Raw genomic sequence first — 18,279 nt, 5'->3', positions numbered from 1 at the left:
CACGTCCACCCCAAACGCGAGCGTGCGCGTTGGCAGACCCCACGCGGGGGCCGAGGCCACGCCCAGTGCGAGCACCGCGGCCAGGCGAGCTCGCCTCCACCCGCCGGCGCGCGGGCGTGACGTCACGACGTCGGGGCGGGGCCGCGGCAGCGGCCGGGCCGCCCCTGGATCTCGCGGAGGGGGCGGGGCGGGGCGGGGGCGGTGGCCCGGCCGGGCTGGCTGGGCGCTTGAGGCGCCCTGGGCCCCTGAGGCGGCCGCCTTTATACCGTGCCCGCTTGGGAGGGGCTGCAGTCGACACTCATGCAGGGTCGGGATGTCGGAGATGCCCGTCGACCAGAAGCAGGGGTGCTCGGAGCAGAGCGCACCAGACCCGAGGCGCACTGGCTTCGTGCTGGGGCTGGACGTGGGCAGCTCTGTGATCCGCTGCCACGTCTATGACCGGGCAACGCGGATCCGCGGCTCCTCCGCGCAGAAGGTGACTGGGGAGCGGGTGTCGGGGCGGGGGTCTGGGGCTCGCGGAGCACCCGGGATCGGCCTGGGGAGGCGAGCGGGCGGGTCCACACCTCCCGGCGTGGGCGCGGCCACCTGCGGCACCGGCGCGCCCCGGGCTGGGAGCGGCGCGCGAGGACGGGCCAGACCTCTGCTCCTTCCCTGGCCCGGCTGAGCCCTGCACGCCCTTCCTGTCCAGGCCAGAGTTACTGGAGGCCCGGTGTGTGCCCCGGGGCCGCTCGCTTCCTTCACCTGGGGATCCCCCTCTGTGGCCTTGCCTGGGTGCGACTGAGGTGACTCGCAGGGCAGAACTGGGCAGGAAGCGTGTAATCCAGTTTCAGCGTGGTTTGTCACTTGCTTAGTTTTTCCTGCACTTCTTGATAGACCGCCAACCTCGTCTTTATTTACATTAAAATTTTTCTCGTCCTGGTAGAATTCAAATTTATTGTCTCTTCTTCGGTTGTCATCATTATTAACCACTTGTCAAAGTGCTGGCTCCTAAAATGAGCACCTGATTTCCGTGGATATCAGATTTTGCGCAAGTTTTGAACGTTGTGTTGTTACTACTTTTCTTCTTTTTATCTTTGAGAATTCATAAAAATATCATTTTTCTAGTTTGAGAAGCCTACCAAGTCATTGTCGACAGTGAAGCATTGAACTACTGATGATGTTGGTCAGCACCCAATAAATTGGTGTTTTTCTTCCTTTTTTTTTTTTTTAAATTAAATCGTAGCTGTGTACATTAATGCAATCATGGGGCACCATATAATGGGTGTTTTTCTGTTCTCTCTTTAATGAGACTTTGATATCTACACAGTTGTCAGTGACCCAAAATATTATTTATTGGATATGTTGTTCTTATTCACTCCTTTTTCCAATACCAACATCTTTTTTTTTTTTTTTGTAGAGACAGAGTCTCACTTTACTGCCCTTGGTAGAGTGCCGTGGCGTCACAGGGCTCACAGCAACCTCCAGCTCTTGGGCTTACGTGATTCTCTTGCCTCAGCCTCCCGAGCAGCTGGGACTACAGGCGCCCGCCACAACGCCCGGCTATTTTTCTGTTGCAGTTTGGCCGGGGTTGGGTTTGAACCCGCCACCCTCGGTATATGGGGCAGGCGCCCTACTCACTGAGCCACAGGCGCCGCCCACCAACATCTTTTTATGTTAAGTGCTAGGGAGGACAAGAGTCAGCAGGTGCCTAAACAATTCCCATCAGCAATGATTCCCCCTTTTTCTAATTGTCTAATGGACCCTTTGTTCCATTCTCTTAGAGGTGTTTTTCTTCACAGCAGTTGCCCAGGAACAGGTCCGGTGAGGGTACAAGCAAGCAGTGATTGATTTGAGCATTTGTTTTGAGGAAACAGCAGATTTCTTCTATTCAGGTTTCAAGACCAAAACAGTGAGCTGGTACTGCAGCAGCTCCCTAGTCCCTTCTCTGGCTAGTGGTGTGGGAGCACTTCCTGCCTTGGTATGTACGGGGCATTTTATACAACCCCAACCTGAAAGGAGTTGAAAGGCAGACACTGTCCTTCAGGGATTGGTGCTCCTTGTTTTCTTATGAGTCTTTATTCCCAAGATAATGATACTTTTTATTGTCTTCCTTACAATTCTAGACACAGAGTACTTTTGCTTTAAGCAGTGATTTTTTTTTTTCCTCCTCCTCCTTTTTTTTTTTTGAGACAGAGTCTCCCTTTGTTGCCCTTGATAGAGTGCCGTGGCATCACGGCTCACAGCAACCTCCAGCTCTTGGGCTTAGGCGATTCTCTTGCCTCAGCCTCCCAAGTAGCTGGGATTACAGGTGTCCACCACAACACCTGGCTATTTTTGTTGTTGTTGTGGTTTGGCTGGGCCGGGTTTGAACCTGCCACCCTCGGTATATGGGGCCAGTGTCCTATTTACTGAGCCACAGGCGCTGCCCTTCAAGCAGTGATTTTTAAAAAAAGGCATTGAAGGCGGCACCTGTGGCTCAGTGAGTAGGGCACCAGCCCCAGCCAAAATGCAACAAAATAATAGTTGGGCATTGTGGCAGGCCACTGTAGTCCCAGCTACTTGGAGGGGCTCAGGCAAAAGAATCACTTAAGCCCAAGAGCTGGAGGTTGCTGTGAGCTGTGACACCACGGCATTCTATCTAGGGCGCCAAAGTGAGACTCTGTCTCTAAAAAAAAAATAAAAATAAAAAAAGGCATTGGAATATTTGGAACCAAAGGGAGAAAGAAGTTATTAGAAAATGCAAAGTTTCACAGTTGCTGTATAATTGGGGGCAAATCATTAGGTTTTTCTTTTCTTTTTTTTTTTTTTTTAATTTGGCCGGGGCTGGGTTTGAACCCGCCACCTCCGGCATATGGGACCGGCGCCCTACCTGCTGAGCCACAGGCGCCGCCCATCATTAGGTTTTTAGAAAAGAAGTTAATCTTGGCTCGGCGCCTGTGGCTCAAGCGGCTAAGACACCAGCCACATACACCTAAGCTGGCGGGTTCGAATCCAGCCCTGGCCCGCCAAACAACAATGATGGCTGCAACCAAAAAATAGCCAGGCATTGTGGCGGGTGCCTGTAGTCCCAGCTACTTGGGAGGCAGATGCAGGAGACTCACTTGAGCCCAGGAGTTGGAGGTTGCTGTCAGCTGTGATGCCATAGCACTCTACCCAGGGAGACAGCTTGAGGCTGTCTGAAAAAAAAAAATAGCCATGGGTCGGCGCCTGTGGCTCAAGGAGTAGGGCGCTGGTCCCATATGCCGGAGGTGGCGGGTTCAAACCCAGCCCTGGCCAAAAACCACAAAAAAAAAAAAAAATAGCCAGGTGTTGTGGCAGACACTTGTAGTCCCAGCTACTTGGGAGGCTGAGGCAAGAGAATTGCTTAAGGCCAAGAGTTTGAGGTTGCTGTGAGCTGTGATGTCACAGCACTCTACTGAGAGCAACATAGTGAGACTGTCTCAAAAAAAAAAGAAAAGAATCTCAAAGGTGAAACACAATTGCTGTGAGTGGCAGGAGGCTAGGATGGTTTGCTCAGACTAACTCTAAACTGTGAAAGTGTCTGGAAAAAGATGTGAGTAAATAAAAATACAAAAAATCGGGCAGCACCCTCAAAGGGCCAGGGCACCAGTCCCATATGCCGGAGGTGGTGGGTTCAAACCCAGCCCCGGCCAAAAAAAAAACCACACACACAAAAAGAAAAAAAGAAATACAAGAAATCTCTGCTTCTCAAGAATGAAGCACAGTGTTAGATTAAGTTTATAGTACGGCCTTGCAAACTGTGGTAGGAGTTTATAGCGGTATTTTTCTTTTTCTTTTTCTTTTTTTTTTGTAGAGACAGAGTCTCACTTTACCGCCTTTAGTAGAGTGCCATGATGTCACAGGACTCACAGCAACCTCTAGCTCTTGGGCTTCAGCGATTCTCCTGCCTCAGCCTCCCGAGCAGCTGGGACTACAGGCGCCTGCCACAACGCCCGGCTGTTTTTTGGTTGCAGTTTAGCCGGGGCTGGGTTTGAACCCGCCACCCGGTATATGGGGCCGGCGCCCAACTCACTGAGCCACAGGCGCCACCCCACGGTATTTTTCTTAAAGTTTGGTTTTGCTGGAATTGAGATAAAGAAAACTAAGTGTTTAGAAACTTCTGTGGCAATTTGGCAGAATAATTTTTGTGTATTGATTAATATTAAAACATTTGAGATTTTGTCACTTTTTTCTAGAAACTTATTTTGTCTTAAAAATTGACGATCCACAATGAACAGAAATTTAACAATACAAATAAGCAAAGGAACCAAGCAGGACCTGGCCCTTTATTGCAGATAGCTTGAGTTCTTTGGGAATGAGGGTCTTGTTGATCTACATTGCTACATAGCATCTGGCTTATTACATACACTAAAGGTTTAGAATAAATGCAATAGAAACTCTGTAAGTTGACCACCCAAGAGACTGTAACAAACCAGTCAACATATGGAGGTGCTCAACATAAGGAATTAGGCCTACATGTGGTAAATTGACCTATGAAAATTAAGTCAATTTATGGAGATGGTCAATGTAGGGAGGTGATCAACTATGGAGGTTCTACTGTAATTGAATTGCAGTTTAAGTGGTAGGAATTCATGGGACTCTATGACTTAGACACAGAACTAGATTGTGTTTATTTTCTCGAGTGAGAATCACACCTCTGCTAATATATAGTGTTAGGATGGAAAGAATGTATACTAGAAACTTAAAGCCTATTAGTATAGGATTTGATTGATAATTGGTGAATAAATAGCTTTAAAAAAAAAGGGAGAAAAGGCCAGGTGTGGTGGCTCACACCTATAATCCTAGCAGTCTGGGAGGCTGAGGTGGGTGGATTGCTTGAGCTCACAAATTCATGACCAGCCTGAGCAAGAGAGAGACCCCATCTCTAAAAATACGTGGGCATTATGGTGGGCACCTGTTGTCCCAGCTACTCAGGAGCTGAGGCAAGAGAATCGCTTGAGTCCAGGAGTTTGAGGTTGCTGTGAGCTATGATGCCACAGCACTCTACCAAGGGCGACAAAGTGAGACTGTCTTCAAAAAAAAAAGGAAAAAAAAGATATCACCCATAAATTGATCTAATTTTGGTTTGGTCCTCCTTCTGTAGAGGAACAGAGTTCACTATTGTAACATGCTTGGGGATTGATATGAGCTGTCCAGGTTGGTGGAGTGGTGGGAAGTGACCCCGGAGGTTCATGGTGACATCTTGTTTGTTTGTTTGTTTGTTTAGCAGGCCCCTGCCAGGTTCCAACCCGCCAGCCCCTGTCTACAGGGCTGGCGCTCTAACCATTCAACCATGGGCGCCCAGCTCATGGTGAAGTCTTGAAGCAATCATATCCATATTGAGTTTTTTGTGATGAGGAAATACTTGTGATTGAGCCATTACAGTCTTGCGTAGAAAAGGTAGAAATATTAATTGGTGGAAGGGGAATAGATATTGCTAAATCTGTTGGTTCCTTATGAGCTCACTGGGGAATAATAGGTTCTTTTTCCACATCATCTGTGTCACCCTTATGCTCCTGACATCCTCATTATTTTGTCAGAGTTTCTTTTTTCTTTACTTGGCCTTTTCTTACATGTTAGAGATTTTTCTTAAATGGTGATCTCAATTGGTCATCTGTTCACTTTTTTCAGTGCTGTGGCGCTTAGCTGTATCTGGTACTTGAAAGTACTAACTCCTCTGGTTGAGCTCTGCCAGAGAGTAAACCTCTTATTTCTGCCAGGTGAATGAGGGGCAGTGATCTGACTGGAGGAGGGAAATTGGGGATCCTTATGAAGACTTTGAACCAGTCCTGTGTGCAGCCCTGTCTGTCATCCCAGTCTCTCTTTTTCCCTTTCCCTTTCCTTCCTTTCTTTAATTTTTTGAGACAGTCTTAGTTGGTCACCCTCTGTAGATTGCTATGGTATCTTAGCTCACAACAACCTCAAACTCTTAGGTTCAAGCGATCCTCTTGCCTCAGCCTTCCAAGTAGCTGGGATTACAGGTGCCTGTCACAATGCCTGGCTAGAGACGGGGGTCTAGCTCTTGCTCAGGCTGGTCTTGAACTTGTGAGCTCAGACAATCCATGCTCCTCGGCCTGCAAGTGCTGGGATTATAGGCATGAGCCACTGAACCTGGCCAGTCATCTCAGCCTTTAGAACACTAGCTAAAATAAAATCTTAAGGCTACCTGTCCCCTCACCCCCAGTGACTAAACCACCTCTTCACCCAGGGGATCCCTAAAAACGAGTTGCTAGCCATGAGAAAGGCGATCAGACAGGTCTCATGACACCCCTCCCTTTCTTAGAGATGTCCTTCATGACTCTAACAGGCCTAAGGATATGTAAGCCCTACCTGAGATCCTCAGTATACACAACAAACCACTTGAGTCTGGGCATATGTCCTGTGCTTTGTCCCTGATTAACGTCTGTTAATCTTAACTCAGGGGTCCTTTTTGATTGCTCTTGTTCTATTAGAGCCTAAGTCTTTCAGCCAATTATCAGCCAAAGAATCTTTAAACCCACCTATAACCTGTGGGTCCCAGCTTTGAGATTTCCCACCTTCTTGGGCTAAGCCAATATATACCTTTTGTGTACTGATTTATGGCTTTTCCTGTAATTCCTGTCTTCCTAAAATGTATGAAAATAAACTGTAACCCCACCACCATGAGTCCACTTGCTCAAGGCTTCTTGGGTATAGCTCCGGGTCATGGTTGTCAAATTTGGCTCAGAATAAACCTCTTTAAATTATTTTACAGAGTATGGTTTCTTTTTTGCTAACAAGAGGCAGCTCTGATTTCCAGAGTTCTGCCCTAGAATCTCTGCCCTCTGATTATGGGCATTAGTTACTCTAATAGTTTGTTCCTATGTTCATTCATGCATTTGCCTCATATTTATGGAACACTCGAGATGCTGCAGAAAAAAATAAACAAAAGAGACACATTCCATGCTCTTTAGGAAGTTACATTCTGAGGGGTAAGGGTAGTGGGGCTCTGACTCTCGTCTTATAGGTCATTATAAGGAAGAATAATGGTTTTACTCTGAATGCAATGGGGGCCAGAGTTGAAGAGAGGTGCAACGTATTCTGAGCGGGAGTTGAGGTATTGGCATTTTCTCCTCTGCACTAAGCCATGTGCCACCTACCCCCTCACTATTCAGATTGAACACATTTGTTAAAATCTAGTCTGATCTCATTTGCTTTTCTCTACTCGTTGCCTCTGTGCATTTAAACCTTTTTTAGTGTTTTTCTTTTATTAGAGTCGTGAGAGGAGTTGGAGATATACCCACGTGTTTAAGCCATCATTTTAAATCGAAGCCATACATTTAAAAAATATTCATTTCTAGCCGGGCGTTGTAGCAGGCGCCTGTGGTTTCAGCTACTCCGGAGGCTGAGGCAGGAGGATCGCCTAAGCCCAGGAGCTGGAGGTTGCTGTGAGCTGTGATGCTACAGCACTCTACCAACAGTGACAAAGTGAGACTCTGTCTCCAAAAAATAAATAAATAAAAAATAAAAAATATTCATTTCATTTTTAGTATTAGCATAAAGTACAGTGTGTGACGCATCTTTTTGGGGTGGGACACAATTATAAGAGGGACTTTACCTAACAAATGCAATCAATGTAACTGGGTTCTTTGTACCCTCAACGAATCCCCAACAATAAAAAAAAATAATAATTAAAAAAAATTAGCATAAAGTAAAATTGACTCTTCCTGGAATATAGTTCTGTGAGTTTAGAACACATACAGCAGTAACCTATAAAACTCCTTTGTGCCACCTCTTTGTAGTCACCCTTTCCTCCCACACCTAACCTGGTAACCACTGATGTTCTCCAGGGTACAGTTTTGTCTTTGAGAAGGTCATGTAAGTGGAATCATAAAGTAAGTAGCCTTTTGAGACTGGCCTTTTTTCAGCACAGTGCCTTTGAGATTCATCATGTGTGTATAGATAGCTCATTCTTTTTTATTTCTGATTAGCAATCCATCATATGAATGTACCACATTTATGTACCTGTTGAACTGATGAGGGGTTTCTCCCTTCAGGACTAGATAATAGACCCCCTATTTCCTAGGCCTGGGTGAGCTCAGGAATCAGTCTCATCATCGACCCCCCTCTCTAGGCACAAACAGACCCTTTCCACACAACATTCTCTGGGCTCAAGCAAAGTAGTCACCAAAAAAGCAGCCTGATCAGTATCTCCCGGAGTAGGGAGCACACATTCTACTGTCTCACCTGGGGCAAGGCCCATATTCCTTTGCTAATTTTAGTGTTATTTTCTGCCTACAGGCTTCTGGCCAAGTGTGACACGTTTTGGATTTACATTCCCCAACCCCCCTTGCGGGTGGGACAGGAGAAGCAGTATATCAACCCCTAGACAGGCTGGGCGCCCTGGCTCACGCCTGCAATCCTAGCACTCTGGGAGGCTGAGGTGAGTGGCTTGCTTGAGCTCAGAAGTTCAAAACCAGCCTGAGCAAGACCGAGACCTTGTCTCTACCAAAAATAGAAAAAATTAGTGGGGGCACTTTAGTCCCAGCTACTTGGGAGGCTGAGACAAGAAGGTTGCTCAAGGCCAAGAGTTTGAGATTGCTGTGAGCTATGATGCCACAGCTCTCTACCCAGGGCAACAGTGTGGGACTCTATCTAAAAAAAAGAAGACTCTAGATGGAAAGCCCACGTGGGCTTCCCACTTGGGTTCTCCCCTCTGCTGCTAGAGATTCTGTTCCTCCTCTTTCCTTTATCTCTTTTAGCTTCCAATAGACTCTGTCCTTTTGCTTAATCTCGCGGTTTATGGTTTCATTCTTCGAACCCCAAGTACTTGACACAGAGCTAAGCAATACATGTAGGTTGTTTCCTATTTCCGGTGATTACGTAGTCAGATGCTCTACCACTGAGCTCTACCCTCTGGTGGTTAGGAATAGAACTGCAGCAAGCATTTGTGTACAGAGTTTAATGGGAATAGAAATTTTCATTTCCCTAGGGTAAATACTCAGGAGTGGGATTGCTAGGTTGTATGGAAGTGAGTCTTTACCGTCACAAGAAATTGCCAAGCTTTTTCAGAGTTGCTGTATCATTTTGCATTCTCACCAGCAGTATATCAGAGTTCCGACTGTTCTGAATTCTCTTTAGTAGTCAGTATTGTTAGTATTTTTTCTTTCACTTATCCACAATGAGTTTTCAGTTTCAATTTGAATTTTCCTAATGGCTAATGATGTTGAATATCTTCATATATATATTTGCCATCCATATATTTTCTTTGGTAAAGTGCTTGAGGTCTTTTGCCCATTTTTAAATTGGGTTATTTTCTTTTTTTTTTGGCTGGGGCTGGGTTTGAACCCGCCACCTCTGGCATATGGGACTGGCGCCCTACTCCTTGAGCCACAGGCGCCACCCTAAATTGGGTTATTTTCTTACCGCTGATTTTTCAGATTTCTTTATATATTCTGGATGTTTCTTGCTTTGAGTATGTGACTTATAGATGTTTTTTTCTTCCAGTTTCTATTTTGTCTTTGCATTTTATTTCTTTTTTTTTTTTTGGACAGACGGAGTCTTTATTGCCCTCGGTAGAGTGCTGTGGCATCACAACTCACAGCAACCTCCAACTCCTGGGTTTAGGTGATTCTCTTGCCTCAGCCTCCTGAGTAGCTGGGACTACAGGTGCCTGCCACAGAGTCCCGGCTATTTTTTTGTTGCAGTTTGGCTGAGGCTGAGTTTGAATCTGCCATCCTCGGTATATGGGGCCAATGCCCTATCCACTGAGCCACGGGCGCCACCCGTCTTTGCATTTTCTTAGCAGTATCTTTCACAGAGTAAATGTTTTGTGTGGCTTTTTGTTTTTTTTTTTGGCGGTTTTTGGCCAGGGCTGGGTTTGAATCCACCACCTCTGGCATACGGGGTTGGCGCCCTACTCCTTTGAGCCACAGGTGCCACCCCAGAGTAAATGTTTTAAACTTGGATTAAGTTTAGTTTATTAATTTTTTATTGTATGTATTGTACTTTTGGTGCTGTAAGAACTCTTTGCTTAACTCCAGTTCACAAGAATTTCCTGTGTTTTCTCCTAAATGTTTTATAATTTTACATTTAGATTTTAATCGATTTTAGGTTAATTTTTATATAGTTGTGAAGTTTATGTTGAAATTTTTTTTCATATGAATGTTCAATTGTTCCAACGTCATTTGTTGAAAAAGCTATCTTTTCTCTCTTTTTCTTTTGAGACAGTGTCTCACTCTGTTGAGTGCTGTGGCATCATAGCTCACAGCAACTTCAAACTTGTGGGCTCAAGTGATCTTCTTGCCTTAGCCTCCAGAGTAGCTGGAACTACAGGTGCCACTACAACACTCAGCTATTTATTTATTTATTTAGACAGGGTTTCACTTTGTCGCCCTCAGTAGAGTTGCATGGCGTCATAGATCATAGCAACCTCAAACTCTTGGGCTCAAGCGATGCTCTTGCCTCAGTCTCCTGAGAAGCCAGGACTACAGGCGCCTGCCCCAATGACTGCCTATTTTTAGAGACAGGGTTCTGCTCTTGCTCAGGCTGGTCTCTAACCTGTGAGCTCAGGTAATCCACCTGCCTTGGCCTCCCAGAGTGCTAGGATTACAGGCGTGAGCCACCGCGCCTGGCCACACTTAGCTAGTTTTAGAGATGGGATCTTGCTCTTGCTCAAGCTGGTCTTGAACTCCCGAGCTCACACAATTCACTAGCCTCTGCTTTCTAGAGTTGCTAGGATTACAGTTGTGAGCCACCTCACCCAGCCCAATCTTTTCTCTATTCAATTGCCTTTGTAATTTTGTTGAAAATAAAATAGTTATACTTGTGTGGGTCTATTTCTGGGCTCTTCATTCTGTTCCACTTGTCGACTTATCTATTTTCATGTCAGTATCCCACAATTTTGAATACTGTAGCTTTATGCTAAGTCTTGAAATTGGGTTGTGTGATTCCTCTAGCTTTATTTTTTTTTCTCTCTAACTTTATTCTTTTTGACTATTGTTTTGGCTATTTTACTTTTTTTTTTTATAGAGACAGTGTCTCACTTTATCACCCTCACTAGAGTGCTGTGGTATCACAGCTTACAGCAACCTCCAGCTCTTGGGCCCAGGTGATTCTCTTACCTCAGCCTCCCAAGAAGCTGGGACTACAGGCACCTGCCACAATGCCCTGCTATTTTTTTTTTCTTTCTTTCTTTTTTCTTTTTTTAAAATTTATTTATTTTTATTGTTAAGTCATAGCTGTGTACATTAGTGCAATCAAGGGGTACAATGTGCGGGGTTTTTTTTGTGTGTGTGTGGTTTTTGGCCAGGGCTAGGTTTGAACCCACCACCTCTGGCATATGGGACTGGCGCCCTACTTCTTGAGCCACAGGCGCCGCCAATGTGCAGGTTTTATATACAATCTGAAATATTCTCATCAAACTGTTCAACGCCTGCTATTTTTTTGTTGCAGTTTGGCCAGGGCTGGGTTTGAACCTGCCACCCTCGGTATATGGGGCCAGTGCCCTACCCACTGAGCCACAGGTGCTGCCTTATTTTACTTCTTTTGACTTAGCATATAAAGTTTAGCATCATCTTGTTTATATCTATAGAAAGTCCTACTGAGATTTTGATATAAATTTCTGGGATGACAGTTCTTTTAGCACATTAAAAATGTTGGGCCATGTTGCTCAGAACAACCAACATTGTTAAAATGTCTATATTACCCAAAGTGATCTACAGATTTGATGGAATTCCTATTAAATTACCAACATCATACTTTGCAGATCTGGAACAAAATAGTTTTACAAGGTTGGGAGAAATGGCTCACGCCTGTAATCCTAGCACTCTGGGAAGCTGAGGAGGATAGATTGCCCTTAGCTCACAGGTTTGAGACCAGTCTGAGCAAGTGAGACCCTGTCTCTAAAAATAGGTGGGCGTTTTTGCAGGCACCTATAGTGCCAGCTACTTGGGAGGCTGAGGCAAGAGAATCGCTTGAGCCCAAGAGTTTGAGGTTATTGTGAGCTGTGACGCCATAGCAGTCTACTAAGGGTGACAGAATGAGGTTCTGTCTCAAAAACAAAACAAATAGTTTTGCAGTTCTAATGGAATAAAAAAGAACCTGAATTACCAACACAATTATAGGAAAGAAGAACAAATCTGAAGACATCACTTTGCCAGGTGTCAGAGTATACTACAGGTCTGTAGTGGTCAGTAAAGCATGGTATTGGCATAAAAACAGAGACATAGACCTACAGAACAGAACAGAGCGGCTAGACGTGAAATCAGCTTTTTATTGCCATCTGATCTTTGACAAAGCAAACAAGCATACCCTTGGGGAAAAGATTTCTAATTCAATAAATAGTGCTGGAAGAACTTGTTAGCCACATGTAAAAGAGTGAAACTGGATCTGTACCTATTACCACTAGCAAAAATTAACTCATGATGGATAAAAGACTTAAATCTAAGACATGAGACTAAAAACCCTAGAAGAAAGTGAAGTATGGGAAACACTCTTTTTTTTTTTTTTTTCAATTTTTGGCTGGGGCTGGGTTTGAACCCGCCAACTCCAGCATACGGGGCTGGTGCCCTACTCCTTTGAGCCACAGGTGCCGCCCTGGGAAACACTCTTAATCTTATCAGCCTAGGGAAAGAATTCATGAAGATCCCATTGGCAATCGCAGCAACAACAGAAATAAATCAACGGGACTTGGTCAAGTTAAAGAATTTCTGCACAGTACAGGACACAATCAACTAAGCCAAAAGACATTCTACAGAACGAGAGATGTTTCCTTTCTACACAAAGGGCCGATAACCAGAATCTACAAAGAACTCAAGCCAGGCTCAGTGGCTCACTCCTGTAATCCTAGCATTCTGGGAGGCCAAGGTGGGTGGGTTGCTTGAGCTTACAAATTCTGAGACCAGCCTGAGCAAGAGTGAGACCCTGTCTCTACTAAAAATAGAAAAATTAGCCAGGCATTGTGGTGAATGTCTGTAGTCCCAGCTACTTGGAAGGCTGGGGTAGGAGGATTGATTGAGCCCAAGAGTTTGAAGTTGCTGTGAGCTACAAGGATGCCATGGCACTCTACCACCCAGGGTAACAGACAGACTCTGTTTCAGAATAAGTGGGAGGGAGGGAGGAAGGAAGGAATCAAACAACTTCATTAAAAAGTGGGCAAGAGACTTGAAAGGAATTCTTCTCACGAAGATAGCTAATGGTGGGTGGCACCTGTGGCTCAGTGAGTAGGGTGCCGGCCCCATATAGCGAGGGTGGTGGGTTCAAACCCAGTCCCGGCCAAACTGCAACAAAAAAATAGCCGGGCGTTGTGGCGGGCGCCTGTAGTCCCAGCTGTTCGGGAGGCTGAGGCAAGAGAATCACATAAGCCCAAGAGCTGGAGGTTGCTGTGAGCCGTGTGACACCACGGCACTCTACCGAGGGCGATAAAGTGAGACTCTGTCTCTACAAAAAAAAAAAAAAAAAAAAAAGATAGCTAATGGCTAACAACACATGAAAAAAATGCTCACTGTTTCTTACCATTGGAGAAATGTGAATCAAAGCCACACTGAGATATCACCTAGCCCCAGAGAGAATGGCTTACATCACAAAGTCCCAAAATACAGATGCTGGCATGGATACAGAAAGAAAGGAGCACTTGCATACTGTTGGTGGGACTGCAGACTGGTGCAGCCTCCATGGAAGGCAGTGTAGAGATTTCTCAAAGAGCTAATAAGGCAGTGTAGAGATTTCTCAAAGAGCTAAAAGGGGCGGTGCCTGTGGCTTAGTCAGTAAGGTGCCAGCCCCATATACCGAGGGTGGCGGGTTCAAACCCGGCCCCGGCCAAACTGCAACCAAAAAATAGCCGGGCGTTGTGGCGGGCGCCTGTAGTCCCAGCTACTCGGGAGGCTGAGGCAAGAGAATCGCTTAAGCCCAGGAGTTGGAGGTTGCTAGGAGCTGTGTGAGGCCACGGCACTCTACCTAGGGCCATAAAGTGAGACTCTGTCTCTACAAAAAAAAAAAAAAAGAGCTAAAAGTAGGATTGGCGCCTGTAGCTAGGGTGCTGGCCCCATATACCAGGGCTGGTGGGTTCGCACCTGGCCCAGGCCTGCTAAACAGTAATGCCAACTATTACAACAACAACAAAATGGCCAGGCCTTGTGGTGAGCATCTGTAGTTCCAGCTACTTGGGAGGCTGAGGCAAGAATCACTTAAGCCTAAGAGTTTGAGGTTGCTGTGAGCTGTGATGCCACAACACTCTACTGAGGGCGACATAATGAAACTCTGAAAAAGACATTCTATCAAGACACTTGCCCTTGAATGTTTATAGCAGCATAGTTTACAATCACACTAATGTTGAAACAAGCCAGGTGCCCTTCAACTCAGGAATGGATTTATAAATTGTGGTATATGTACACCATAGGATATTAATTCAGCCGTAAAAAGATGTAGATTGGTTCAGTGGCTAGGGCACCAGCCACATACACCAGAGCTGGCAGGTTCAAACCCAGCCTGGGATTGCCAAACAACAATTACAAGTACAACCAAAAAATAGCCGGGCGTTGTGGTGGGTGTCTGTAGTCCCAGCTACTTGCGAGGCAGAGGCAAGAGAATCGCTTAAGCCTGAGAGTTTGAGGTAGCTGTGAGCTGCTGTGATGCCACTGTGTTCTACCGAGGGCAACAAAGTGAAACTCTATCTCAAAAAAAAAAAAAAAAAAAGAATGGAGATTATGTAACTTTTGCAGCAACCGAAACTTTCCTGGATGTAATTGGAGACCATTCTCCTAAGTGAAGTATCACAAGATTAGAAAATTTTGATATGAGGACAATTAATGACAATTAAGGTTATGAGGGGGGGAAAGCAGAAAGAGGGACGGAGGGAGGGCGGTGGGGCCTTGGTGTGTGTCACACTTTATGGGGGCAAGACATGATTGCAAGAGGGACTTTACCTAACAATTGCAATCAGTGTAACCTGGCTTATTGTACCCTCAATGAATCCCCAACAATAAAAAAAAAAAAAAAAGAAAATTGAATATCACATGTATCCAGTACTAAATTGGAACTAGTAGAATAACACCTACATACTTACATGAGAGAAAAACTCATTGACAAATTCAAGGGGAGGTGGGGGAGAGGTCAGGCAAATTCCCACCCAGCAGGTACATTGCCTGGTACGTGGCACGCTTCTTGGGTGTAGGATGCACTTACGAATCAGACATTATCATTACAAATGCAAACTGTGGAATCTGCTTGTATCCCCACGTTCATTTGAAATTTTAAAAAGCAAATAAATAAAAATGTAAATATAATGTGTCAGACTGTTTTCAAACAAAAACTTTTTGTTTTTAGCTTTCAATATTTTAATGATGGTGTATCCGGGAGTGTAATGCTTTGAATTTATTCTGGTAGGGATTTTCTGAGCTCAACTATACAGATTTTAAATCTCTCTCTGAACTCGGGAAGCATTTAGCACAATTACTTTTCTTTTCTTTTTTCCTTTTTTTGAGACAGAGTCTCAAGCTGTTGCCCTGGATAGAGTGCTGTGGCATCACAGTTCACAGTAACCTCAAACACTTGGGTTTAAGCGATTCTCTTGCCTCAGCCTCCCAAGGAGCGGGGACTACAGGCGCCTGCCACAATGCCCAGCTATTTTTTGTTGTAGTTGTTGCCGCACCCCCGGCATCAAGTCGTGGCGGGATGGCTCTGTCCGCGTTGTAAAAACTGTGGTAAGGCGGTGAGTGCTCCCCGGAGCGTTGCCCCCAGTCCCCCTGGCTTGTGACAGCAGCGCATAAGTTGCCTAGCATGCCTTTTAGTGAACGTAAAAACTCACGAGGTACGGCATAAAAGCCTAAAGGACTTTTACCCTGAAACTTGTTTGAAACCTGCTTGGTGAGCTGAATGCCTGATTGTTGCCTGTTTGCTCTGAGGAACCGGAACTAAAAATAAACACAATGCCTTACTAATTCATAATCTTTTTTTTACCAAAGGAGGCTTAATGTCTCCAAGAGAACACATTCCCACCATAAAAGTCAGTGAGTTGAAACAGTGCATCAAAAGAATGTAAATACCACAAACAAGATGTTTCCAACCTGATATCCACCCACCCTTTCCCCCTATCTCTAACCTTGTCTTTCCTAACCTCACTTTCAATATAGTTTAGTTTTCATATGATTCATAATACACCTCTAATCATAACAACTATATATAATCATGAAAATAAAACTATGAAAGAAAGTAGTGTTGTATGTTAAAAAACACATTCAACTTTAGATAAAGGAAGCTGAAAAGTAACTGCTGCTTATCAGCTACCTCACAGCTGCCTTTGTTCCCCCTTGCGGGCAAAACACTGTGTAAGATAGATGGTTGAATGCTTACATTTGTAAGACAAGATAAGAACTTGTGACCACCTGCAAGTCATAAAAATGTCTTTTGTGATTTGTAATGCTTTGTCAAAAATGTATAAAAGACACTCTTAAAATTCAGTAAAGTTACAGCTACTTTCCTCATCACTTGTGGTGTCTAGTAGTCTGTCAAATCACCCTGCGTCGACCTTCCAATCAACCTGAGCCGTTCGCCCTGAAAGCCCTCGGACTGAGACTCATTCGACTGGCGGTCCGCGGCAAGTTGTCATTGTTGTTTGGCAGGCCTGGGCTGGATTTGAACCCGCCAGCTCCGGTGTATGTGGCTGGTGCTCTTGCCGCTGAGCTGTAGGCACCGAGTCCCCTCAAGTAATTTTTTTCTGCACTGACTGTTTGTTTCTTGTTTGGAGACTCTGGTTACACAAATATTACACTTTTTGCTGTTGTCCCACATGTCTCTGAGGCTTTGTTCATTTTTTTCCTATCTTATTTTTCTGTAGTTCAGATTAGATAATATCTATTGATTTAATTGTTAAGGTTATTAATTTTCTTATATCTCAATTTTGCTATTGATCTCATCCAGTAACTTTAACATTTTGATCAACATACTTTTAACTTCTAAAATTTCTTCTATCTTTTTTTTTTTTTTTTGCAGTTTTTGGCCGGGGCTGTGTTTGAACCTGCCACCTCTGGCACGTGGGCCGGCACCCTACTCCTTTGAGCCACAGGTGCCACCCTAAAATTTTCTTATCTTTTTTTTTTTTATTGTTAAATCATAGCTGTTAAAATTTTCTTTTTTATGTCTTCTATTTCTTTACTTGCTGAGACTTTCTTTCTTCATAGTTTTTTCCTTTCCTTTCCTTTCTTTTTGAGACAGAGTCTTGCTCTGTTACCCAGGCTAGAGTACGGTGGTTGGATCATAGCTCAGTGCAACCTCTAACTCCCGGGCTCAAGTGATCTTTCTGCCTCCTGGCTCAGCCTCCTGAGTTGCTAAGACTACATGTGTGCCCTACCATGCTGGCTAGTTTTTAAAATTTTTTGTAGAGACAGGGTCACACTATGTTGCTCAAGCTAGTCTCGAACTTCTGAATCACTCAAGTGATTCTCTCATCTTGGCTCCCAGTATTTAAAGCATACAACGTATTGTTTTGTTATACTTACCTTGGTATACACATATAGTGAAGTGATTACTGCAGTTACCTTCACTGAGACTTTCTTTCCTTTCCAGGGTGTTCACTCTCATTTCTCAGAGTATTTTTATAATAGCTGCTATAAAGTTTTCATCAGATAGCTATGTGATGTTGGCATTGATATCTATTAGTCATCTGTCCTAATGTGAGTTAAGATTTTTCTGATTCTTTATATATCTTGTCATTTAGATTATATCCTGCACATTTTGAATACTATGTTAAATGACTCCAAGTCTTATATAAATCCTATGAAGAACATGAATATTTTTCTTTTAGCGGGCAGTCATTGCAGTTGGGTGCAGTTACAGATTTAGCTTTCTGTGGACTGTGGTTTCAGCATCAGTTCTGTTTTCAAAGTCTTGGCAGTACTATTCAGATCTGCCCTGTGTATTTGTGCAACCCAGCGGTGGTCTGTCCAGGACCTGGGCCATGATCTACCCCTTCGTTCTGTTCTTAACATTTTTGGCATGCTGTTTAGGATTATATTCACAACACGTGCAGTTTCAGATGAGATTAGGAATTCACATATAGCTTTCTGTGGTATCTTTTCTTTTCTTTTTTTGTAGAGACAGAGTCTCACTTTATAGCCCTCGGTAGAGTGCCGTGGCCTCACACAGCTCACAGCAACCTCCAACTCCTGGGCTTAAGCGATTGTCTTGCCTCAGCCTCCCGAGTAGCTGGGACTACAGGCGCCCGCCACAACACCCGGCTATTTTTTGGTTGCAGTTCAGCCGGGGCCGGGTTTGAACCCGCCACCCTCGGTATATGGGGCCAGCGCCTTACCGACTGAGCCACAGGCGCTGCCCTGTGGTATCTTT

The 18,279-nt window shown here is 44.7% G+C and overlaps 1 protein-coding gene across 2 annotated transcripts in view; it reads left to right on the top strand.

Annotated features, from left to right (window-relative positions):
• The first annotated feature begins 174 nt into the window (after positions 1–174).
• Positions 175–18,279, top strand: part of GK5 (glycerol kinase 5) — a 77,474-nt gene continuing 59,369 nt past the window's right edge. The window contains exons 1-2 of one of the 2 annotated variants that reach the window (XM_053600755.1): positions 388–475; positions 8,239–8,380. Coding sequence is in view for 1 of the 2 variants with exons in the window: in XM_053600754.1 (XP_053456729.1) it covers positions 314–475 (162 nt within the window). In the remaining variant the exon portion in view is untranslated. Of the gene's footprint in view, positions 476–8,238; positions 8,381–18,279 lie in introns of both variants that reach the window. The other variant, XM_053600754.1, reaches the window with a different exon arrangement.

Source organism: Nycticebus coucang, chromosome 8, assembly GCF_027406575.1.
Source record: "Nycticebus coucang isolate mNycCou1 chromosome 8, mNycCou1.pri, whole genome shotgun sequence".
In the NCBI taxonomy this organism is placed as follows: Eukaryota; Metazoa; Chordata; class Mammalia; order Primates; family Lorisidae; genus Nycticebus; species Nycticebus coucang.
This window is presented reverse-complemented; position numbering and strand designations above follow the sequence as displayed.